At 45.3% G+C, this 25417-nt stretch overlaps 1 protein-coding gene across 2 annotated transcripts in view; it reads left to right on the top strand.

Annotated features, from left to right (window-relative positions):
• LOC149360595 (uncharacterized) overlaps nt 1-25417 on the top strand; it is a 50449-nt gene that overhangs the window by 14515 nt on the left and 10517 nt on the right. Inside the window, exons 2-5 of one of the 2 annotated variants that reach the window (XM_089572404.1) lie at nt 1032-1171; nt 1803-1870; nt 12511-12597; nt 14489-14865. In XM_089572404.1, coding sequence (XP_089428530.1) covers nt 1032-1171; nt 1803-1870; nt 12511-12597; nt 14489-14625 — 432 coding nt within the window. In that variant the 3' untranslated portion in view covers nt 14626-14865. Of the gene's footprint in view, nt 1-1031; nt 1172-1802; nt 1871-12510; nt 12598-14488; nt 14866-25417 lie in introns of those variants that run through there. The other variant, XM_089572403.1, reaches the window with a different exon arrangement.

Genomic DNA, 25417 nt, shown 5'->3' with positions numbered 1-25417 from the left:
ATAAGCCCCTGCCTGCACCACATACTTACATAGCAACACTAGCCATGACTTATCTCAAGCTCGCTTCAAGGTCATTCGGAAGCTCACGGCGAAATGTGTCCCAGCTATAGTAGTGTAACTTTCGCTACAGAAAGTTTCCTTTTATTCATGAACATTTCATATGGCATACAGAAGGCCTGCCTCATCTGGTGAACTGCTCAATTTCACGTGGCTTGCGGGGCAATCTTGCTCATCTTGAACACCACGCGATTGACTGTAGAGTGTGCGTGCCTGAATCGTATCTGATGCTTGGTAAGAAGAGAAAGGTTATGAGGCTCGAATGCCATGCCTACGGTCGGAGACTCAAATCCTCGTCATGCCAGCCTCATTTTGAAGCCCGAGAAAGGCAAAAATCAATCCCCTGCGCAATCTCAGCGCTATAGTAATAATTCTGGGGTCCCCCCTTATCTGAATGATGTATAAAAATTTACTTTATGTTCTCGTTGCCGCGGCAAGAACGCCTACGGGTTTCCGACTGGCAGACTACCGGGCAGCTGAAGGTGAAGAAAATCTTGAAAACACCTTTTCTGTCAGCAAATGCATCAGTTTGCGTGGAAATATAGAGTTTCGCGATGTGCTATTTGTTGTATAGCGATATATAATGTACTAAAGTGCCAGCGTTCCGAATACAAGCACTTTTAACGAGCTGCAAAAAGAAGTTGCAGACTCTACTTCAACCTCTAGTGAACGATAATGGTTTCGAATTCATTCCTGCCAGCGGTAAGAATGCATGTCTTGGCACCTCGTTACCGCTACTGCTGCTCAAACTCATAAAGTCATGTTTTTTGCAAAGCATAGTTTCGTAGATTACAGTAAAATAGCAGTGGTTTAACAAAAGCTGCGTTTTCCCACAATTTCCACTTCAATGTCGGCTTCAAAACTTGCTACTAAACAAGTTATCTGCGAACTGTTTCCCATAACAAGATACTTCACTCTTCAGTCCTCTGCCACGCGGAGCGTGAAGATAAATACGGATATGCATTGCATTGCAGACAATGTACCAGTTCCAGAATCCGGTCGCCATATCGGATTCGAACAACGACACCATTTTCGAGTGCCTCTTAGCGAAGAGAATTGATATGGACCCAGAGGCAAAGACGGCGACCTACACGTTCTTCCTGCCGACAGCTGGGTACTGAACTTTTTCTTCAATACGAAACCATTGCATGCTGCATGACAATTGCAATGCTCCCTAGAAATTTCTCGATTATTCCACCTTGAAACAACACACATATACAAGGTTATGAGGCTAGTCTGCACTTATTTTTACGCCAAGTGCTGTAAGTATCAGCTCGGTCGTTTATTGAAAAAGAGTTGCTTATCTAATATGGTTAATCACATCTCTATCAAAAAGCTGTAAGAACTCGCATTTTGTGACAGTTACTGTGTGGCCGCTACTCACGCACGGGTACGAGTTTTTGATGCACGTAGACACCGAGAGACAAACACGGCGGTGTACAATGCACATTTGATATTCATAAGCATGCACAGAAAAGCAACAGGATATCTTAAACATATAAGGCCCCTTGAGTAGGTGGACATGGTAGGGTAAACCCTATATTTTTCTGGGATAGAAACATCTGGATTCCGGAAATAATCTGGTTCCCACGCTTTCGAAGTGTAGTGAGAGTTCTGAAATACATATTACGCTCACGCTTCTTCTGTTACTCTTTTCCTTACAATGCACCCTGCCATAAATTTACTAACTTTCGTCGAAAAGGCGAACGATTTCACACATGAATATTTTGTGCGCGTTTGTGCAGGCAGGAGCTCCACTTTCATATAAAGCCCGGAGACGAGCCTGGCACGCTGATTTTCTTATCCGATCTTGGTAAGTGTTGGGCTGCTTTCACAGTGTGGCACTTACTTGAAATTGTATGATGGCCGAGAAATTATAAATATATTAAGCAATTTATTGCCGGTCTAATCTAGGTTGGTTTTCCTTCTAGAATAAAAGCCAATTTGAGTGATTTGCTTTGAGAAAATGCCTGTGGGAGCATAGACCGGTGTATGCTAAGTAACATTCTTTTCTGAAATCTCTAGCGTTTCACCTTTTTAGTTTAGGTTCATGGCTACACTACCAAGCACTGCGGTATTTTTCTCTGAACTACGGGTGCAGTCTTGGTCCAATTCTTCTTTGTTCTTTACGCATCATATCTACCAAAGAACCGATGGTCAAATCTAGCCTCCCCTTTTATGTCTCATAAATGGACTCTGAAAGGGCCTCTCAATAAACCTGCGGTATGGCTGGGATGTTTAAGGACGCCGTTTCACATATAACCTCCAGAAATCGTTTTTGCATTCGTGTTGTGGAATTTCAGTTACCGTTTGTAAAATTTTAAATTCCTGCATTTTCGCGCCTTTTGCTCTCCTCTCGTCACTTCTTGCACGCTGAAATATTGGCGTTCCTCCACGGGCCTCACCCACAAGGCCACTTGCCGGCTGCCGACGCGCATGGGAATTCCACTGGGGGCGGAATTGCCTGACCCACCGGAGTGGCTGCGGCCATGGTAGCTGGGTGACGTCCGAATATGTTGGGACGGAGGACCATTGATAGTTGTCTGCTGCTGACGTAACGAGCGCTACATGATGGGTTGCACGTGATTCAGGCGGAAGTCCGGCATCGCTGGTCAACGCGATGCGCGGTAGCGCAAATATTAAAATACATGGTCTGTTCTGAAAGTAGTAGGACTCATTTTTTAAACAAAATTTATTCAAGATAATAAATAGTACAAACGATTACAATTCTTCAAGGTACCACCCTTCCGCACCTACACGCTGCTGCCAATGAGTTGTTACAGTTTTCGTACGCCTCCAGGAACGCCTGGACCGGAATGCTGTTTAGGTCCCTCGTCACGGCCTGTTGAACCATCCCTACCGATCCGTGATGTTTCCCCTCGAGCGTCAATTTTATTCTCGGGAATAGAAAAAAGTCTGGCGGTGCCAAGTCGAGGCTGTAGGGGGGCTGAGACAGCGTTGCCGCCTTTTGCTCGGCAAAAAATCGGGGTCCTCATTCACATGATAATAAAGATCCTACCGGTTGGCCTTTTCCTTTTCTGACAACACTCCCGGCACCAACTTCACGCACGCTTTTCTCATGGATAAGTTTTCTGTCACGATCTCAAAAACTTGGGTTTCAGGAATGCTGAAGTCATCAGCAATCATTCTGATACTCATTCTACGATCACTGTTAAGTAAATGTTGCACTCGCTAAAGATTTTCGTTGGTCTTGCTGGTCGAAGGACGTCTGGAGCGGTCGTCTTCCTCCACCCTTTTCTTACCTTCTCGGAAAAACTTGTGCCACTCAAAAAACACCTCATCTACCCATGGAAGCGTCACCGTAGGCCTCCTTAATCATGTTGTAAGTCTCTTTGGCCGTTTTACCAAGATTTACTCAAAATTTGATCGCGTTTCGCTGATCCAGTAAACGCTCGACGATTCTGCGTGACGAGACGTTTTGACAGGGTTTCAAAGTACAAGCGATCTCCTCTCTTCAACGGCCGAGAGCCGACTGCCGATTTTCCCCAGCATTCCCAATATCCCCCTTCAACGATCCTGCACGCGCAGACCACCTGTCGTCCGCCCGTTCGCCCAGGAAAAAACCAGTCCTACTACTTTCAGAACAGACCCTGTATATTGCAAATTATCAGCTCCCTTTTCATTTCTGGCACGCGGCATGAACTCTTGGTGGCCTGTGCTCTGCATAGTGCAAGCATTTTGCAACCACCGCAAACAACATTTTCAGGGACCCTTTCAAGCTTTCCCAACATTTTTCTTCTGATAGATGGCTGCGTGGTGCGTAATAACACCTGATATATTTTTTTTATGAATGCGAAAGTATTTGTAGGCTTTGCGGCGGGGTTCATGTCACCAAAAATGTCCGCAGCAGTTGTGAGGTTCTCAGAAAAGGTAGCGTCAAACGAGTGGATATAATCAAAAGAGGGCAATGTGAGGATGATGTCTCAAAAAAATATGCCGATAGGATTATTAGGTAATAAATAAGAGCCAAAAATTTCTAAAAAGTGGGCGGAGCTAGGCCAAAGCATGACAACAAATTTGAAAAACCGGGAATGTGGGCGAAGCCAACGCATGGCTCCAAAATGTGAAAACCCAGAATGGGCACTGAGGTGAAACGAGGAAGTAATCGGAGTTAATCGAAATCCAATCAATCAAGTAATTACTGATTAATCAAAAGACAAAAGTAGTGAATGCGATTAAACATCTAATTAGTGGTCAATAATTAATTAGACTGGTTATAAAGATCGATTAAGTAATTGAGTGTAGACCAACCAGTCATCGATCGTGTAATCAATCGTAAGCAATTAAACGTTTAATGAGTGTACTAATCATCAAAATTGTAATCATGCAATGGGGAGCATGAGGGCGACGGATCAACGGTTAATACGAAGTGGATGACGTAAAGTCATGAAGTCACAGCCTGACGTTCAGGTGACGTCACCAGGCGGCGAAGGAGCGCGCCCGCCATGTCGTCAAAACATAATTAATAGCCTAGACCGGCAGTATAGAGCGTTTCGTACAAACATTAATACAGGTACAGAGTAACTAAAGCAATGTACAAAAGGGACATAATGAAGCAGCACCTCACAATAGGAATCGAATGGGTGGAAGTAGCGAGGGAATACACAACTTAAGGAAAGTAGTGAGCGGAATACCGGACGACGAGTGTTAAACACCTATGAGAATAAATATCGACAGGAATCTATTTGGAAGAATTTGTAAGGTTATTAATGGCAGGTTACCGTTAATGGTCAAAAGAAAAATAGAAAGCAGCTCTATGTTACCGGTACTAACATATGGGACAAAAACTTGAATGCTAATCACAATGTTGAACAAATGAGGAAAACGGAACCAGCTGTATAAAGCACAATGAACGAGTGCACTGGCTCAAGGAGGAAAGTCTAGTTAGTGACGTCCCAGTCAAAATGTGGAAAAATTGGCGTGGGTAGAGTATACATTTCGTTGACGAGGAAACCGATGGTCGACAATCGAAAGGGACCGGATTCCAAGAGAAGGCAAGCGTAGCAAGTGGTAGCAGAAGATCGAATAGAGGGAAGAAATTCGGAAGTTTTTGTGGATCTGCTGGCCACAGCTTGTACAGGACATGGTTAAGTGGGTTGTTGTGGCAGAGGCCTTAGTCTTAAAGTGGTTCTAGTTAAGTCGGTGACGGTAACGACGAGAAGCACAAAACAACTTCTTGGCTAAGCTTCGCCAGGACTGGGTACCAAATGCGATTTTCATTCATGGACGAGAAGTGATCGCTGAGCCCGACATTGAACGGAAGACGATTTTGATGTAGTTTCCAACACTCGTAAGCTCAGTATGGCGTACAGGGATTCGTCAGAAAGCATTCAATGCTGGTGGATCGGGTACACTGTAGAGAAGCTCCCGCGCAGCTGCACTGCATGCTGAATTCGTAGCAGAGGGAATCCAATGCGTGACATCGTCTATTCCCACAAGGGAGCCATACATGATGCTCTTATCTTAGAAGAGTAGTTGCAAGAATGACAGTCTATCATTTCATATGATGAAAGAGCGAGTGAAAATACACAGTTCCGAACAATTGGAGATGCCTCGTGTCCCAAGCTGTTTTTGTGGTGAGGAGGGGGCAACGTTTTGCAAGCTATATTCGTAGACCACAACGCACCAAATGCGAAGGTGATTCAGAAGGTGATGAGTGTCACACAGAAGCTTCAGGAGTCGTGAATGCACCGTTTCGAACACGCATACTTCCGTCTCGTCTCATTCAACACGCATACTTACCTCTCCACTCATTCTAAGTGTCGCCCTCAAAATGCTGCGCGGCTGCCTCAGAACTTCTACTTCCATTCTGAGGCTTCGTATTATAGTGCTCTTCCAATTAGTGAAAATCTAAAAGAGAAGACAAACATGCGGATGTTTCTTGCAACGTAGGTTACCTAACATAAAAAGAAAGTTGATCGCTACGATATTTAACACAGCTGGCGCTCTGTGTGGTGTAAAAGCTCAGTCGTGCCTGCTTTTTGTCCTCAGTTTGCATCAGCACAAAAGTAATCAACACAAATTCCTTCAATAAATCCCATGAAACTTCTTCATTATTGGCGCCGCGAGGGAACATATAGCCAAGCAAAAAATGAAGTAGCTTTAAAGTGTGGATTTTGCGGCATTCAACCAGCACGTACACTCGTTAGTATTCCTCACTGAGAAGGGCAGGTGCTGCATTTTCTGTTATCCTAAACTTTATCCGGGGCTTGTCCCTATGTTAGTGACCATTGCAGGCAGCATTCGAAGCTCTTAATAGCAACGTGTGGGCAGTAAATGATGTCTATATGTGTCTTGATCTATACGATGGCGGCCTCTAGTGCTATGCTAAAATGTACTATCGGGGACAAAAATGATAATCTCCTCGCGGCGGAAGCCGGAGCAACGGTAAACTGCGGCATTTTGGCGAGCTAGAGCACGAAACATTGAAACGAGCCAAGTGACGTGCCTGCTCGCAATTAAGGTCACGCATTGGTTGTCTCGATCCTAGATGCCGCCTGTAGATGGCGTTGCAACGCATTTTCCGTCGCTCCGGCTCCCGCTGCGTGGAGTATACCACTTTTGTCCCCGATAGTACATTCAAGACGAATTTTGGCAGGTAAGCACTTTCGCTTTGCCTCATCTTAGTTCGGCAAGAATGTTGGAGCTCTGCCATTTAGCTACTCTGAAGGGTAATAACTTTCACTGAAAATTTGTCAAATTTATCTAGATGTACTCTTTTAATCGTGCTGAACACAGGTCGTAGCAAATCAAGAAGTTTAAATAATGTTTTTGTTTTTAAATAAAAGCCAGTAGGACCGTTCCTGTCGTTACGAGTTGTCTAAGGTTAGTTGTGTCTTCAAGGAAAAAAAAAACTCTCGGAATGGTTACCACTCTGTAACGCATAATATGCGGAGGTAAAGAATTTTAAAGAAACATGTATAAATGCGTAGTTATGAACTCTTACGTTCTGTTTACCACAAGTGCTCATACTCAGCCTACCACTCCTTTCCAGATTGCCGCTTCATGCGTGCGGTGCTCCGCCGCTGAATTTATCCTCAGGCGAAACATTTTGCAGTAAGAGCTGCAGATGGACCATGCTACATTCATCCGCTCTCTCCATACTCTCTCTCCCACTTTCTTAGAAACCGCCCACCTGTTATGCAATGCTGCACTCTCGCATGACCCTCCTACTTCAATGGTATCCATCATTTGGGTGTTTCCCATGGCAGCCCCTCGGGCGTCCACATTGCTTCGCTCTTGCCAAATAGTCTTCGGCCTTCTCTAAGCCGGCACACAGGCGTGGCCCCTGGTCTTCAAGGCCAAGAACTTCCCGCCCCTCGCACCTGTCGAACCACAGGAGAACAGTTCGGGTGGGGCAGTCTCCGGGCAGCGGCCCCTTTTATCCATTACCGAAACCACCCTGCAGCCGCAGGAAGAGGAGCTCAGGCGCTAGAACCAAATCCTTGTGCGCAAAATTCAAGAATTAGAGGTCAGGCTGGCCGGGCTATCCAAACCAATGCAGGAAGCCAGAGAACGGCGATGACGGGTCATCCATTATTTCCTGCCTCACAACCTTTTCGCGGCAGTACGTGGGCACGGTAGATGGATCTGTTTCCGCTGCCGGTCACATCGGCGGCAACGAGGCCCTGGAGCGCCACACTGAGCAGCTGGAAAGTCGAGTGGGAGCACTCCCAAACAAAATCATGTCGGCAGTCCGCGAGTCCTTCCAGGATATGTTCTGGGCAACCTTTACGCAAGCACTTTCCGAAACTATGGCCCAGGTCATTGACTTCACCCTTAAGGCCGTGCAGCCCTGGGTCCAAATTCAAAGTAAGAATACACCACTTGCTGCGACTCCCCGCATAGCAACCGCAAGACAGCCTTCCTCAAGGCAGCGGAGGAAAAAGGTTAAGGGCCGGCTCCCGGTGGGCCGGCCCAGGCCCTTGCGGCGGCTCCTTGCGATAAAGTAGCATTGGCATAAACGCTGAATTCTCAAGCTGCAGCACCTTCCAGGGGGGTACCTGGACGTTGATCATGGTGAATACGGCTTACCGTATTTTCCGGTGTATAAGGCGCGGCTTTTCTTCAAAAATCTTTCTGGTGCGTCCTATACAAGGGTGCGTCTTATATGCGAATTTTTTCAGCTTTTTTTTTTTTGCGAGTTCAGAAATTACTCAGGTTCATGTTCAAGCTTTTTTCACCGGAAAAATATCACTACGAATAACGCAGTTGTAACACGCCTATAATATGGGGACTGCCATGCGCAACTTTTTTAGGTGAACTTTATCATGAAACGGCGGGGATGATGACTTCCGGGATCATAAACAAGCAGCCGTTTCGGAGGCCCCAAGCAAAAGTAATGTGAAATGCCAAAAGATAGCGACAATCGCGCTTTTCGCCATTGTGAAGACACGCCGGCATTTTTTTTAGTCTCCCTTTGCAACTTTGTTTGCTCCGTGTACGTAGTGCAAAGAGAATGTTTCAGCTGCATTGCCTCTAGGAACGGGCAAACTTTTTGATAGTGCATCCGAAGATGAAGACTTCGAAGGTTTTAAGTAAAAATAAAATGTTGTTATGGACGTAAGGAGAGTTCTTTCGTTTTTTTTTGCTAAAACGTGGGTGGGTATGGCATGAGTGTTGCCTTATCGATCACTTAGCGTTGCTTAAGAACTCACAGGTACGGTGCATTTCACGATGGTCACGCAAGCATGTTTAATTAAGTCTCGCTAGCCTAACTGGGTAAATTGGGGTGCGTCTTATACACGGGTGCGTCTTATATACCAATTTTTTCAAAGACAGCCCGCATATATGGCAGGTGCGTCTTATACAAGGGTGCATCTTATACACCGAAAAATACGGTACACCATGGTTCAGGTAGATTAGACTTGAGCACCAACCAAAAGTACAGTATGGTCCTTGTACTGCTCTCAGACGCTGCGACCCGTCAATACATATCTTCAACACATACTGCCCCCTCGCATAAGCCGCGCGAAACTTTCTGTGAAATATTCCACCGCGCGTTCAAATTGGTAAAGAGCATTTAATGATCGCTCGAGACTTCAATGCTCCCAGCCTTCACTGGGGCTATCACTTCGAAATGTCCAGAGGACGTAAGCTGGCGGAGCTCATCTTCACCCTCCTCACGTTGCTGATGGACCAGGCTTCCCCACCCGTGTGGGGAACACGGTAACCCATGACACGAGTATTCTGTATGCAGCTATAACTGTCTTCCCCATGTTATACTCCTGGCAAAGGCAGCGCGTCAAAAGTGGGGTAAATCAAGCTGAGCGATTTGAACAAATTTCAAAATCACACTCTCCCTCCCGTAATTTTCTATGGCGGCTTGGTGGAGTGGGCTAACCACATAGAGAACATTCAAAAACAACACGCCCCTACACTACAAACCACAAAGATGTCCCCGGAGTGGACACTCACCTGCTGCAGCTGTGGGAGGGGCGCCGGAGTTAACTAAACAGTAGAAAAAGCAGAAGACTAATCGCAAACTAGGCGACCACATAGTTCCACTCACAGAGCAGGCTGTTGCGTATGCTGCTCAGGCCTCAGATTCAAATTGGATGGCACGCTTTGACGCCCCAGCTCATTAGACGAGCACGATAGGCACATGCCTTCCCTTTCTTAGGATCATCGACCCCTCTCAAACGAAAGAGATGGAAACGCAGTGTGGCAGGCTCGGCACGAATACCAAGGTACGGCAGCGCAACTTGCAGACACTGTGTGCGGCACGTACCTCTGCCGTACGGAGGACCGACTGCGCCCTAGTAGACGTACTCTGGCAAGCTTAACCAACAACTCGATTCCCCTTTGAGTTGCATGACCTTAAGGAGGAATTAGCTACAATGCGCCCGGTTACGGCTGCGGGACGGTACCGCATAACAGTGAACCTGTTGGCGAACCTCCTGGACTCAGCCTACCTCCATTTATTAGAACACATGAACCAGATTTGGAGAGGGCGCCCGCTCTTATCCGAATGTAAAATGTCACTTGTGACATTCACCCCTAAAACACGTAAGGCCGTGAATATGGACAACCTGAGAATCATATCACTAAACTCGTGTGCGGGTAAGCTTGCGGAGACGGTAGTAAGGGAGCGCCTCTCTCCATGTGTAGGCAAGGGCATTTTTGCAGTACCCATGTTGGAGTTTCGCCCGCACATGTCTGCACAGGACGTCCTCCTCCAGCTGCACAGGCACGTAATACTACCCACAACTATCCAACACAGTGACAAATAAATCCTCGCCCTTGATCTTAAAGGTGCTTTCGGCAACAATAAACACGGTAGCATCTAGCCAAATTGAGTTCCACTGATTGCGTAGCTAGGGCCGAAGAGTATTTGAGAAATTGTCTCTCGTCAGGCCTTTCTTCGAATTGGGGACGGGGAATATGGCCCTTTCAATATGGTAACAGGAGGTACCCCTGAAGGAGTGGTGTTATCACCGCACCTGTTCAGCATAGCTATGATATGCCTCCCAAGCCAACTGGCCCGGGTGGAAGGCATTCAACACGCGTTATGGGCAGATGACAACACAATCTGGACCACAGAGAAGAGCCTTGTGGAAATGGAGTCTCGCTTTCAGCAGGCTGCTTCCAAAGTCAATGCGTATGCTATCGCCTGTGGACTTCAATGAGATCAAAGCTTCTTCATGCCAGAGCGAAGCCATAAGATAAGACAGCAGTACACATTTCTCAGCCGGAAGGCCATCTAAATGAGGTGCAGGGGCTCAGGATTTTAGGCCTGTGCATTTACCATAGACTCAGACCGAACTCGACTACTCCGAAAGTCAAGAGAGTAGGCGAGCAGGTAGCGCATGATCCATGCGTTTCCAACAAGCAGAGCGGAGTGCAGGGCTGGGACGCGCTTCGGCTCGCCCATGCCTTCGTGACTAGCCGGATTCTCTACGCCGTGCCATAACTTCGCACTACGAGGCAAGACGAGAAGCTAGTAGACGCCATCATCCGCAAGGCAACTAAGCGAGCCCTGGATGTCCAGCTGTCTACCGCTAACACTAAACTCACCTGGTACCAGGATTTGCAGGACGCCCACCACGTCAACCCATAAAGGCGGCTCAAGAACACAACCCCCTAGCCGTCCCCTCACCCCTCCCTTCCGCTGGCTTCTGAACCGCCTCCGCATCCAACAGGATTCCACTCCAGAGGAGGCGGAGCGTACCACAGAACTGTGGCGCCATATGCTCTGGGTCTCTCCGCACCTCCGTACATGGACACCGGCACCCACGAAAGCAGACCACAAGCACACTCGGGCACTTGAGAGACAGCACGGCTCAAGGCCCGATGTATGCTGCGTAGGCGCAGCATGGCTGTTGCCCACGGGATTTAACACGGCCGCGGTGATTCACCAGGACAACCACGTTGATGGACTCTCCATCCGAGCACAGAATTCAGCGCGAGCTGAGGTAGCGGCGATAGCGCTTGCTGCCACTGAACCTAATTCCAGAATCATCATCACGGTTTCCCGAAAAGCATGTGATCATTACTTAGCCGGATGGACCTCTCCCTTAGCCAATCAAATACCAAGTAGGACTGCCTCTCATCCAAGACAGAAAAGAATCAATTGGGCTCCTGGCCACCAGTACTTAGGAGATAACAAAGGCGCTGACATGGGTTCCCCAGCGCTTACCCACTGGCCTCCTCAACCGGGCTCTTGTGACTCAGAGATGAACGAGCCGCTGCGGCGGTTCAGGGAAATCTGAAGAGATTATAGCGGCGGCGACCGCCTTTTCCCGGCTCCTGCAAAGCGAACTTATGGCACCTGCAAACACATACTCTACTATGTCCTGGGATCATCAAGCATTCCGATCCTGATACGCATTTGCATTGCCGGCACGGTAGTGAGACCTGTTATTTTTTTCACATGGTGTGGACATGTACTCAAAAATCCCCTCCTTCCCTGACCCGTTCTCGAAGGGTACGGGAAACTGCGCTGCTCAACTCCTCTTCTCTGGAGTTCCAACGCCCTCTGGTGATACGGGTGCGACACGTAGCGTCGTAATGCTGTGTCCCGGGCAAGGGTTGCCGACCATGTAGCGGAGCTACGGCTCCCAGACTCTGTCTATCCACCAAATAAAGGTTTTCACCACTACTGCTACCCATCCGCCGTAACCATCGCTCGGGCGGTTTTTCCTCCTCTATCGCTATATAATCGTCTCATTCTATGGCAGCCACCCATCGGTGATGAATTTTTCTGCTCACACCATACTCCCCCCCCCCTTCCCTTCAACGGCCACAGTAGCCAATAGCCGAATGGTTGCCGAGGCAACCACCCTCTGATTACGCCGCGTACTGCTAGTAAACTGACGGGAAACCAAGTAACGGGCATTAAACAGCTGACTGTGTAGCACCTCTGTGAGAATGAAGGACACAAACCACTGGGACGGTTTAAACTCAGTTGTGCACCACGTTGCAATCTTTCAGATCCCGCTCCAAGGGACGGCATCATTTACTACACAGACTATGAAGAATGCGTCGTGGCAAACTTGGACCTGCAAGGCGACTCAAATCGTAAGATATCTCGCATAGTCACTACAAAAAAAGACGTTCCAAGGAATGCGTCCAGTATGTCCTCCCATTTTTAAATTTTCTAAAAGTGCGGCTAAAATTTCTTTAACTTCCATTTTTAAAGATCACAAGCTCAGAAATATTCCGCCACGCTTGGCTTCTTGGCTACCGCGTCCACAGACCTGAAATTTTCAGGAAAGTTTGCGTTGCCCACTGTAACTACAGTTTTAACCTGAGCTTAAGCTGAACTGTTTAAATACAACGGCATATATCCATTATTAATAGTCATCTGGCCGCTTCATGCTCGCTGCGCCAGACAAACGGTGCCAGCCGTCATCTTGTTACTCATATCTGACAAAATCCAATTATTTATTGAAGCGATTCCGCAACTAAAGTTGTCTAATTAGGAAATACCGAATAATTATTGATTTATCCTGTGCAAAATGCAGCGCGGAAAATACTGAGTTCCTCAGCGCCGCGGGATTGGTCCCGGAAATGGCGGCCGCCTTAGGATGGAGGCCAAAGGAAAAAAAAAAGCGACCATCTCCTGTGGCAAGGCAGATCACTTTAAAAGAAACTCATGCGATGTAAAGAAGTTATTAAAAGGCGGCAATGCGCGCCTTTTCATAAGGACAGGAGACAGGAGCGAAAACGGCACCTCGAGCACGAAAATGAAATTATTCACGAGCGCCATACTCCAACGTCTCTTAGTGCCTACGTGTCGTTTATGGACGTTCAACCCCAGATGCGAATACCAGTGCTTTCGAAAATTTTAGTCGTGGTTGCGGCGTTTCAAACCTAGCTTTCTTTAGAAAAAAACACAATGGATATGTCGTCTGTGCTATGGCCTTTCATCTTATGGCCATTTTTTGTCCGGATTATGCACGTTTACTTTCACACCCTATGTAAACAGCGGCCCTATGCGCACAGGATGCAAGGAGCCTCGCTAAAACGCACACTAAACGCTTTTGGAGAATAATTACTACTGAGATTCACGGCCCAAAAAATATAGCCGGGATACACATGGATCCGCTGCGTGCACATCTTCCAAGCAGTGGTCATTCAACGGTTTAAAGTTAAGAAGGACACTTAAGCTCCGCGTTAAGGGTATGACGAGATAGCGTAGTGGGTTAAGCTTTCCATTCCGACCAGTTTGACAGCGTTTAAACCATTTTTTTCATTGTTGTAATTAATTATTTGATAATAACACACTATAAAGTTTCTTGACTAGCATCAGCAAGCACGTGATTTTCATTCTGAGCATTCTGACGCCTTTGAACCCTTTTTTTTCTATTTTTTCATTTTTTCATTCCTTTTATTAGTTCATCGCCTATCACCCACCAATAAATCATCAACCACAATAACCACAAATTGCCATGATACGCCGTTCTTTTACAAATCCCTCGATTATGGTCGACGATTCAAATCCCTGCCGTGAGCTAAGCTCTGACTTACTACAAGCTTATGCAGCCCGGAAAGCTAAATCGTATGACACTACCCAGAACATTCTGCGGCTAAAGGTTGGCATGGCAGGATTTTTTTGACGCAGCAAATGATTACTTCCGGCATGCAATGTCGACTACACCGACAGCTTTTCGACCGAACGAGCTGTATACCCTGTCACGTAACAAGACAATGTCAGTAATCTTTTTCTCTTAAATAACACATTCTCGTTTCTCTCTTGCACTCTCAAAAGTCTTGTAATCGTTTCGTTTGACGTTGACAGTTCATGCTGCACAAAGATAGAGTGGAATTGCACAGGGTCTGTATTGATAGAAGACAAGAGTTGAAAAAAAAAACACTAACGCAACAAAAATAACGCACCACACGTTAAAGCCGTTATATGACTTAGAGACGCCCGTAATCTGTTGTTGCTTGTCGGCTGTGTTTGCAGAGTGCACACTGTGGACTCGAGTGGAATTGAAGGATAGCGTACCGCAACACTGCATCGACCACTTCGTCGACACTTGTGGTGTCATTGTTCCAGCCCACAGTAGAGACCTGTGCCCTGACGGTGAAGGCGACTATTAGCTGCTGAGGTTTATTCAAACATTATTTCTAGCACTGTCAAGGGAGCTGCTCTCTGTGTGTATTTTAGGTGTCAGAAGTCCTTTGTTTTTAAGCATGAGCGTTAAAGTAATAAGAAATAATTATGTTGGCCACTTTTCTTTATTTTCACATGCGTGAATTATCTGAAATCGTCACAAAAGAAAAGCATTGATTTTCACGCTAGTCAGCCCTTTTCTTAATAAACAACTCTCGCTTTTGCCAGCTAGGCATTCAGAGTGATGTTCATAAGCACCTGCGCAATGTAAACCTTGAAGCACTTGTTTAACACTGCACAATGTAGATAAATTAGACGAGGTGATATTGCAAGGTATGTGCTTCGGAGCGCAGAAAGTTGGGCTACATAGTTGATATTCACCCTTTAACACTGTGTACCTAATCTGTCCTAATCTCACTGAGCCTTATAACATCCCATTTAAGACCCGTGTGTCCCTCGAAGGGCACTCGTTGAATAACCTCCCTGGATAAGGTTGTAGCATTGCGATGTTCAGTTTACAAATGTAGCCTCTCCTGAGACAGAGATTCTCAGCGCCCTGCGTGCGTAATATTTCTGTTAGCCGCCGTGCTCAATTGGTCCGCAGCCGATGGGGATTCGGCGCTAGAAGTTAGGTGGTAAATTCTTACGAGAGGATTTGGACAAGTACTACCTGCAGCCAGAAATTATCTGCATGCTGAATTACCACCTCCACACTGAAAAGTTTTCAGGATTTTGAGAATAGAAAATAATTTGGCAGTCAAAGTCAGACGGATTTAACCTCCAGTGCATTGATTCGCCAATGCCCAGTGTTAGAGTAAACTTTTCAGAGCGGATGTTCCTTATGCTTGGCACTATGTAACAGAAATGACCCGTGAGCATGTGGATATACTTAATTGGTGGAAAATGGTCTGTATCCTATAATCAAGCAGTTGATCTTAGTGGCCCCTTGAAATGCCCTCACTCATCTTTCTTATCCATTGAACTGAGGCACATTTTGTGAAAGCAGTGTGTAAAGTAGTGAGATATTGCACCATTTTGCTGCGATACATTTTTTGTTGAAACGAAATGGTGTCTTAGGGCAGCTGTTAATCATCACACAATGGTGCAAAATGCTGGTGCAGAAAACGATCATTGACGTCCACGCAAATTGCAATGCCGCATGTACCACGTTACTACATGCTTTAGCATATTCGATAGGATTTTCCAAACGAGAAATACACAGCGTGCCAAAAGATTTGCTTGTATGTCACCGTACACAGTGTGTTAGCCATATATATAAAATTATTACCGAACTATTTATCTTTATTTTATTATTACCACGCCCGTAGGGTCGAGAGTGCGTTATAAATGGTGTGAGCGTCCATGTAATTGAACAAAGAATATCAAAAAAGCTAATTATGCTGCAAATTCATGACCGATGATATATTTTGGGATGGCCTAATTGAAGGATCATGTAGTAATGTCCAGTTCTAATTTGGCTCGAAAAGCACTGGTAAAGAATATAGGTTGAAAGGATGGGACAAAATTGACAGCTTTCAGTTGATTCAACAGCACAGAATATGTGTTCTCGGGCATTGCAAATGGATGATGCATGCCGAAGTTTAGCCTGTGTAAATGTTTGATGGAGGATTGACTTTGGATAGTATATGTTCTGAGAGAAATTTCTCATTATGGTGCCAAGCTCACCATTTAAGCTGTTACTGAAGTGATGAGTATGTGTAGGTCAAAATGAGATTTGTTGCGTGATCACCAAACTACTTGGAGATTTGATTCTGTCTAGCAAATCTCTATTATTTTCAAACGATAATTTTACGCACGTTAGATAGGATTGATACTGTCTTTGAACTTCCTGCTTTAAATTTAAATAGCCTATTAATCATTAGTGATATCTTACACAAAGTAATGCTGTTAAAATCGGACTATTCGATCTAGCTATCTTTCGAACGCAATTTTTGTGGTGCGTGGAGCTCACCAGAGCTCGAACTCCCTCAAACCCAGCTACGGAAAGCTTGGGCTAGCTGTATTGCTATAAGTGATATAATGTTCTCATTATGACCGGTAACTTCTACGAGCCGCAATATATGGTTACGCCTTACCTTCTCACGTGAGGCAAATCTGCATGCACGAGTCTAAGTGCATAGCACTTGTTGGACACTACAGTAGAGGCTTCCGTTATCCTGACTGGGCCTCCTCTGCCGATAGACCCTTCTCCTGTCTAACTCTCTTTTCAAAATACTTACCTTGCGCAGCATTGTTGCGGTGACTGCTCAACAGACAGTTATAGCCCTGCACACTCCTGCCACAACCATTACCGCTTGTGAACAATGCTGAAATTGTTTAGTCAGTATATGTATACATCATGGAGTCAGTTCATTGCGTGCAGTAACGCACAACTGCTTGCACAACAATCTGCAAAAGCGGTAATTTCTTCTTGTTAGGGTTATAATATTCATACAGTATTGTGCGTTTTTATCGTAAAGACTTTCAAAATTTTTCTTACCTCACCCGCTGGCTCGTTTGCAGTGAAACTGCACACAGAGCTGCGTTTTATGTTAACTTTTGTATCGTAGCAAGTTTTACAACGGTACTTACTTAGTTGAGCCGTGCATAATGCAAAAGCGAAATCGTTTGCGTCAAGATCGGCGAACCGAAGCCCAAAACACCGAGTTTTTGCTGAAGGGCGGCAGTAGCGCCATCTGTCTTCTGCAGTGGAAAGCGTCAAAAGGCGCCAGGGCGAGCGTTACAAGGAGCGCGGGGGCCTTTTCGTCTGCTTCAACTAACGCGCCTCGAACATTTTCGGCCAACTGAGCGGAAAAAATGACAGAAACAACTATTTTAGCGCGGCTGTGCCATTAAAAGAATATTGTTTTACGTGTTCTTTTTTTCGTCCAATGACCTTATCCAATTCAGCTTTTATCGTCTGCTTTCGTGGCTCTCCTAAAGCGTCGGAGGACGACGTCGCGAAGTCCTGAGCTGTGTTTTTCTTTTTATTAATTTCATTGGGGAAGACAGATGGCGCTACTGCCGCCCTTCAGCAAAAACTCGGTGTCTTAAGCTTCGGTACGCCGATCTCGACGCACACGATTGCGCTTTTGCATCATGCACGGCTCAACTAAGTAAGTACCGTTGTAAAACTTGCTACGATACAAAAGTTACCATGATACGCAAGCTCTGTGTGCAGTTTCACCGCAAACGAGCCAGCGATTGAGGCAAGAAAAATTTTGAAAGTCTTTACGATAAAAACGCACAATACTGTATATTAGAATTAATAAAGCTTGGAAACAGAGCCCTGGGGGATAATCGATTTGACAGCACATGGTAACGATGGGAACACGATGGCTTTTATAAACTCTGGGAGTACTGAAAAACATTTTCTAATTCTGAACATTCGGATCTTTATTCAGCATATTGTTTTAAGAAATGCTAATTGATGCCCACCACCGAGAAATAGTTTGAAAATTTGCGAAAGCTACACTCGATTCATATATATGGGCGTATGCAGGACACTCATCGTTACACTGTCTAAACAAGCCAAACATACCAGCTTGATATGGTATTCGAATCCGGCGTAAGTGGCGGAAGAAAGGAGTGCTTTTATACTTCCATAGCACATGTCCTTTCCATTTCTTTTTTGCTGGAATGTTGTGCTGCCTGTCTGTGCAGCAAAGCCGTCAGGTGCAAAACAGACTGCTGGCTCTTCGTGACACGACAGTGCGTAGTCAGTCGGCTGCGTAGGTCTGTTTAAAAGGACACTTTTTTCGTCGTCTGACCTGTTCACGTGGAACCTATGCGTACCATTGGGTTGTATGTGCAATATATGTTGTCTTAATTACACCGCAAGTTACTTACTTACTCTTTGAATTTTTCTTCCACAATAAAACACTAGATTTAACAGCTTGCAGCTATATCAGTTGCATTGCCGTCTTAACGTAACCTGGACTGAACGAGAAAATTATGGTCGACGCCAGACTCTGTTGCGCAACAAAATACAAGACAGGACTCTGTAAGGCGACAAAAGCTACGATAGTTGTCTATCGCTAGCCAGAGATAAAAACGTGCGCTGCGCGACAACACCAAAAACCGGCAGCTCGACTAGGCAAAAAACAGATGTCCCACGGCAGCGATATGTTTCACAACATAAGGCGTTAATGATGTCGGCCGCGCAACACGCAACAGTTCTTACGACCAGAAAATGTGTCGCGGGACAGAAGGCCCACTAGTTGTTTGACAGTTAGACCCAACTCCACAACTGCTTGTTGCACGCCAGTCTACATGACAAGACTCTTGGTGCCGGAACAGAAAATGCGTCGATTTTCTGCCGTTCTTTTTGAACTGGCGGCAGTGTGATAGTGCTGTTTTGTACCGGCGTTTCTTTCCAATGAACACAAAACCGACATCAGGGGGGAGGGGGTTCGGGAGGGCGGAGGCGTAGGTAGATGACCCTATCGAGAGATTTAGCATATGAGAGACGCATTAGCGTAGATGTATACCGGCTTACCTGACGCCGGCTGCGGACGCGGGGCACTCATGCCACGGCACGTGCGCAGCCGGCGTCCGGTCAGCCGGTATAAGTCTGTGCTAGTACGTCTCTGATATGCTAAATATCCATTGATTGCACAGTGCAGCGTACAGAGGACAAATTTTCAGCAGCAAAAACATAACTGGTAGCTTCGCTGAGGCTTCTGCAGCAGCAGGTGCGACCTTCTGTCGCATGTAATTTTATATTTCGACATTCCGCAAGCGGAGACACATGGGATTTGTCGCAATGTTTAATTTTTCTGGAACCGGTTCACTTCATGAAACTGCGAGCAAACGCACGTGCCCAAATGAAGCGCCTGATGAGAGAGCTTCGAAAAATACGCCTCGCCTAAATGCGCTTAATTATTTATTGTCAGAATGTCACTGACCGCAACGGTATCCGTTGAATGCAAACGCAGGCGGCTTCGCAGCACTCTCAACCCATCAAGCATAGCAATGGGAGTGCTTCGGGCAGTAACTTTGACCGTAATCTTACTGGTAGGCCTAGTCACCGGCAAGCTGGGTCCGCCGAGGGGTCCTCTGAAGATGCATCGCGATGCGATAGACAGCTTTAAGGTATGATCTCCGCTTTATCCTAAGGTATTATAAGTGTATTCTATATATATCTTTCTGATGGAATCAAATTGGGCAGTACCCGCAGCTAAAACCAAGAAAAGCACGATCGTCTACGCAGACCACTGCACTCAATAAACAAAACAGATTGATTGATGTCTTCCTATAAACACGGCAGATCATCTTTGCTAGCGTTGCAGAAAAACGTCGTCGTGTGCACTTGCTTCGCAAGTGGTGCTGTGGCGCAGAGATGGGTTGGAGTGGCGCTCTAGAAAAGCGCTGCTATTACGAGTGGGACAAATACTGGGAAAGCACTAGTACAGAAGGGCCAATACTCGGTTGCTCTATGTGTTCAGAGCTCATTTCCTCCGTGTGAATGTCGTATACAAGAAAATCACAAAATTCTTTCCCCTGTCGAACAAGTTTAGGAATAGTTCTTAGCGATGTAATTATATCTGTGATTTGGTGAACGTAATATATATTGAGTGGGGAGGGTTAACATGTACGCGCTTGTATTGTGAACGCGTACGTCAATGTTAATACATTGTTTCGGTTACATTTGGTGATGCTGAAATAGATGAAGCGTACGTCCACTCTGACCCATTTTTATTCTTACGATGTTCCTCAGCTGCCGTTACTCTCAACTCTAAATATAGGGGAAGGCAGGAAAAAGAAATTATGGTGTCTATCAAAATGCTATTGAGATATTTTCTCTGGCGCATTTAAAGCGGACCAACTCCTATATCAGGCTTCCTGATTAAGTAAAAACCAAAAATTTTTTTCTTGATGCCTGTGACAAGGAGGTCTGATATATTTGCAAGGGCCTGGAATGGAGCCAAGTAAACTCCTCTTCCTATATGACATCCATTGTGGTGGTCTCCATTAAGCAGCCTATAATCACCATCAGCCAAACTGCACCCACTGCAGCACGAAGGCCTTTCTCATATCTCTACAAATATTTCTGTCCTGTGCCAGCTGTAGCCACTTGATCACCGCAGTCTTCCTAGTCTCATCCCTGCAGCAGACCCCATGCCGCAAATTAGAACGCTTGCCTTTTTTCGTATTCATTCCGATGCCATAAGCGACCATCGGTTATCTTGCTGTAACATTACATTACCTCCTGAGGCCCATTTCTTCTATATCATTTCCACTTCAATGTAATTATTCAATGCTTGTTCCCTGTCCCATTCTGCTCTTTTCCTTTCTCTAAACATCGCGCACGCGATTTTACTTTTCACAGCTCGTTATTTTATCCTAAATTTATTTTCTAACCTTCTCGTTAGCCTCTACGGCCCTCCTATAATGCCTACCGGTAAGATTCAATGTCCTCTTAAGGTATACTCTTGAGTTCCCCTTTATGAACGAATGTATTGGCCAAATACACAAATACACAGCACTCTTTTCATATTTTCCTAGCTATTTCACTCTCGGGCTCTTTATTTGGGGTCACTACTACCCTATGTTTATCTATTTTCTCACCCACTTAAACGTTTTTCTGCCTCTCGTGAACTGCTGTTCCCATCCGAGATGTTTGAGTAGCTCTTTAGTTTTTTACTTAATGTTTCCATACCAACGGTTCTGCTTTATGAGGATCCATAGCGCACAACATTCGAGGGAGACAACACGAGCGCTCGTGTTTCCACTGATTTCCGCTAAGTATTATCCCGAGTAAAAAGGTAAGGACGGTTTCCCATAGCGCCGGAACAGTCATCTAATAAGGCGACAAAATGGAACTTTTGGGCAGTTACAATATTTCAGTGGGAAAGCTTCCATTCAAGTGCAAATGCACGGACATGGCAGCGATATGTGCTGCAGCATCAAGCCACTAAGAAGGAAACTGCAAAATTATTTCTCTTTGTTTCTTCTGCAGTGTTCTGGCGCACTGCTTTATACAAGGCTGCTCTTGCCTGCACAGTACAGATTTTGTTCAAACAATTTCCGGCACAACGTTTGCTCTTAAGCACTTCAGCAGGGCAATGCAGCCTCAGAGCACTGCGCAGGAAAACGCGTCATGGCATTGAACAGCAAGGCTGTGTCCTCATGCGTATTCATTGTTGAGGTGAAGTCCACCACTGGTAGCTTGAATACCGGAATGCACTTTACAAGCAAATCCAATTTGTTCTTCCCAAGCAAAATAAGCAATCTTATATGCATAGTGAGGTTTCTGACGCGCAACTGTTGAATAAGGTAGCTGTTAAAATGCTGCACTACCCTCGTAAACACTAACGCCTTTCCTATTTCCCTGTAGTGCTTTGATATGCAGGTAAAAATTTTTGGCATACACGAGCCACTCTCATACCATTGGCCTGAAGCGATAATAAGACAGTACCTAGTTGTTATTACGACATTGCCGTAAAAAGTCAGATATCACAAATCTTACACGGCTAAGCCGCTTTGAGAACGTTCGCACCTCTTGACATACTCGAAATTATTTTCAAAGAAGCTGTCCTAGCACATTTGGGGCAGTTTCGCAGCGGCTGACTTAACACGACACAGGGAATGAATCGTGAATAGTAGTTTGGTAAACAGTAACTCTTCACATGTCACCTATTTTTTAAGGCGGCACTATGTTTGTTTTCTCCAGACCTATTGGGTGGTATGAACAAACGCCACTTTCGAGTACTAATAGCAAGAGAAACTGAAGCTTTGTAACATAGAAATAGCACTTACTTTTCGGATGTGTTCAACAATTGCTTGTCGTGCTCATTCTGGCTCGAGTAGTGAACAAGCATATTTATCTATCTTATTACTAGCCCCAAAATTTCATCAATAATTTCGCTTCCCAGGTTCAGAAGTACCAGAGCAGTTGCTCTTACGTAGAATCAGTTGGAGCGAAGCCCGTTCTCACGTCAGTTTCGGAAAAAAAGGTTTCTACCACAGAGCCAAGCTAATGTTTCATCACGGTGGGAAGCAGAAAATTATGGCAGCGCATTCTTTGGTTAAGTTCAGAGAAATCAGTGTAAAAATGAAATCTTGTCTCACGCTCCTAATTAAGGCACTTTGCGGGAACAGTACTGTTTTGGTCTTTACGCTCTTGGAATGACCTCACTGTTCCATTTTTCATCTCCTTCAACTCCTCTATTTTGTTGCTCCTAAGAATTGGAATATAACCAGAAGAGTAAAGCGCATAGAGAACACTCCATCTTATGTGAATAATGTCGTAATTTCCATCCTCTTTCCCAAGAACTTGAAGTGAACACGGAAAACGTGTTTTCCACATCAGTGACACTGAAACGCAATCGTTAAACAGGTTTATGCGGAGGTCTTTGATAGCTTTAAATCCCCGAATGGCGAACTTTGTCACCGCGAAGGCTAAAAAATGTGTTTTCTCTTATTTTACGGCTCCACTGTATACGTGCAAAACACAAGTTGTGCTTCCTGTTTTTAGAAATTGTTGCCAGAACCTTAGAGCGTAACTTCCGACCTTTCTAAATCTCTCGGCAGGCTGAGAAGAGAGATAAGAACAACTGACACCTCCACGGTGGTGTAAACTTTAGGAGCAAAGCAGCCGAGGCCTCAAAGTACAGCATTCTCTTCGGCTTCAGGAGAATGTGGGTTCGACTGCCGCTACTGGGAGGCTACCAACTGGCTTTTCCAAATCAATACGAGGTTACTTTCGTGCCTGTTGCCTGGCTTTCCAGGGTGATAGCTTGTAAACAGAGCCTAAAACTTCATATAGTGTCAGTGGTTTTGAACCGGTGCTTGTTAAGAAAACGGACTGGAATGGGCTTGCGACACAACATGAATTTCGGACCCTCGTGGATAGATTTTTCATCGACGGAAAGTGAGGTCAAAACAGGCCATTTTCCAAGCATTCATCCCAGGAGAGTCAATCGCCAAGTCTGGGGAGACCACTTTACCACTCCCGCGATAGAAAACCAACCAGCCAGGGACTGAAATCCGTCTTGTGCGGTGTGCGCAATATGTGGGCCCACTGCGGCCTATTTTACTTTCGAAGTACCTTAAAGGCGCAGTCTCCTTCTCCTAACCATCCAGCATGGAATGCCAAACAACAGGCCAGCGCCAGATGTTGTAGCCATTTGAAAAAGCCTGTGGGCAGTTATTTTTGACCGCCCAGCTTCTTTTTGTTTGTGTTCTTTTGGCTCTACTGGGACCATAAAATAGAATTTACTGCGGGTAAAAGAAATGTAAGAGCCATCTGTATTCACCACTCGTCACTTTACCGCTAACATTTTTGATCTAGATACAGAAAACGCGAGAATATTAATGATTAAAAATCTTGCTTCTCCGCTTCCTACTCAATAGGCGCACGCCGACGCACCAAAAGGGCAAAAAATACGTCGGAAAATTCACCCCACAGTGCCATATTCAGCATTTTTTCACTTGTCCAAATCTAAAAAAAGGCTTGCGCAGATTCTCTACACTATGTCACTGTTCTTCAAAAACAGCGCAAAAAGGACACGGACCACACAGACTGGACGGGACAGTCTGGGAAGACGGGACAGTATGTCACCGGGTAGGGGTGCGTAAAAATGCTGAAAGCGGTGTTACTGTAGTCAGTTGCGAGTTGAAACTTAATAAAATATATATTTTGGTGTGTAGGGTCCCGGCAGGGGCTTCACAGTCGACTCGAATACTTCAAAAGACCACTTCTACGGGTTTCTTGCACAAGAATAACACCATGAAAATCATTTCAGGCTCCCTTTATTTCAGAAAAAGCTCTGGTGGCCCGTCCCCTTCTCTCTTTCATTTATATATTTAATGTTTTTACAAGAAAAATAGAACTGAAAGAAATGGCTACACTTGGTTGAAAGCATTTGGTTCAGTACCTTATTGTTCCTCCTAGTCTAAACTTTCTATTCTCTCTATTGCCTTTATTCTTTTTTCATGTACTGATGTGTACACATGCAGAGCACTCAATACATGCCTCAACAGTCATTCATGATCATTTTCTTCGCTCCTACACAATTCTCTATTTTCTGTCATCTTGTTCATTTTAGTCCGGTCGTCAGAAGGTTGCCTCTTATATTTCCTGATTCCGGCACTGTACAGTAAATTTTCACAGGGTAGTAGACTTTGTGACTACAGGTAGAGGCGAAAATTTTCACTTCCCCCTCAGACGTGATCGAGCCATTTGTTTTTTGTTTTTTTTTTTCATGACAAAAATGGTCTCCAAAGCGCCCCTACTCTTAGCATTGTCAGTGAGATCATTTGGAACAATTTTGAGATTCCCGAGCACACTCCTCTGCTCAGTTATCTCGGCATAGCAGCGTTCACACTCGGGGTTACTTAACGATATTGTGGATTTTGGAGCAGCAGTGCAGCTTACTGACCTACATCCGAATTTTTTTTAATTCCTTAAGGTTTGACTTAACTTGGTCTTCCTGCGAAAAACCCCAGATTATCCATACCAATAGGATTAAAATATTGGCACTCTCTACAGTAGCTCCATCAACAATCGCAAGTATGTACTTTAATACCGCGGTTCGCGCAACTCAGGTATTGCCTTCACTCGCAAGGCAACTGCAGCTACGGAATATTCAGCAGCAAAAGTCTGAGCAGCACAGCTAGCTACAACATTTTTCTATCGTCACTGTGGACCATGCTCTTCACTTTCTCTTCCTGCCTAGTGGCGCTTTTGAGTTTCTCTCTAAATTCTCTTGCCTGTTTAAACTCAAATTTCTGAATTTCCCCTCGATTCCTCCACTATTCTCTCTCTCTACACCT

This window comes from Amblyomma mixtum, chromosome 2, assembly GCF_055824585.1.
Source record: "Amblyomma mixtum isolate Tamu chromosome 2, ASM5582458v1, whole genome shotgun sequence".
Classification (NCBI taxonomy): Eukaryota; Metazoa; Arthropoda; class Arachnida; order Ixodida; family Ixodidae; genus Amblyomma; species Amblyomma mixtum.
Note: the sequence above shows the minus strand (reverse complement) of the source record. Positions and strands in the feature narration are given on the sequence as shown.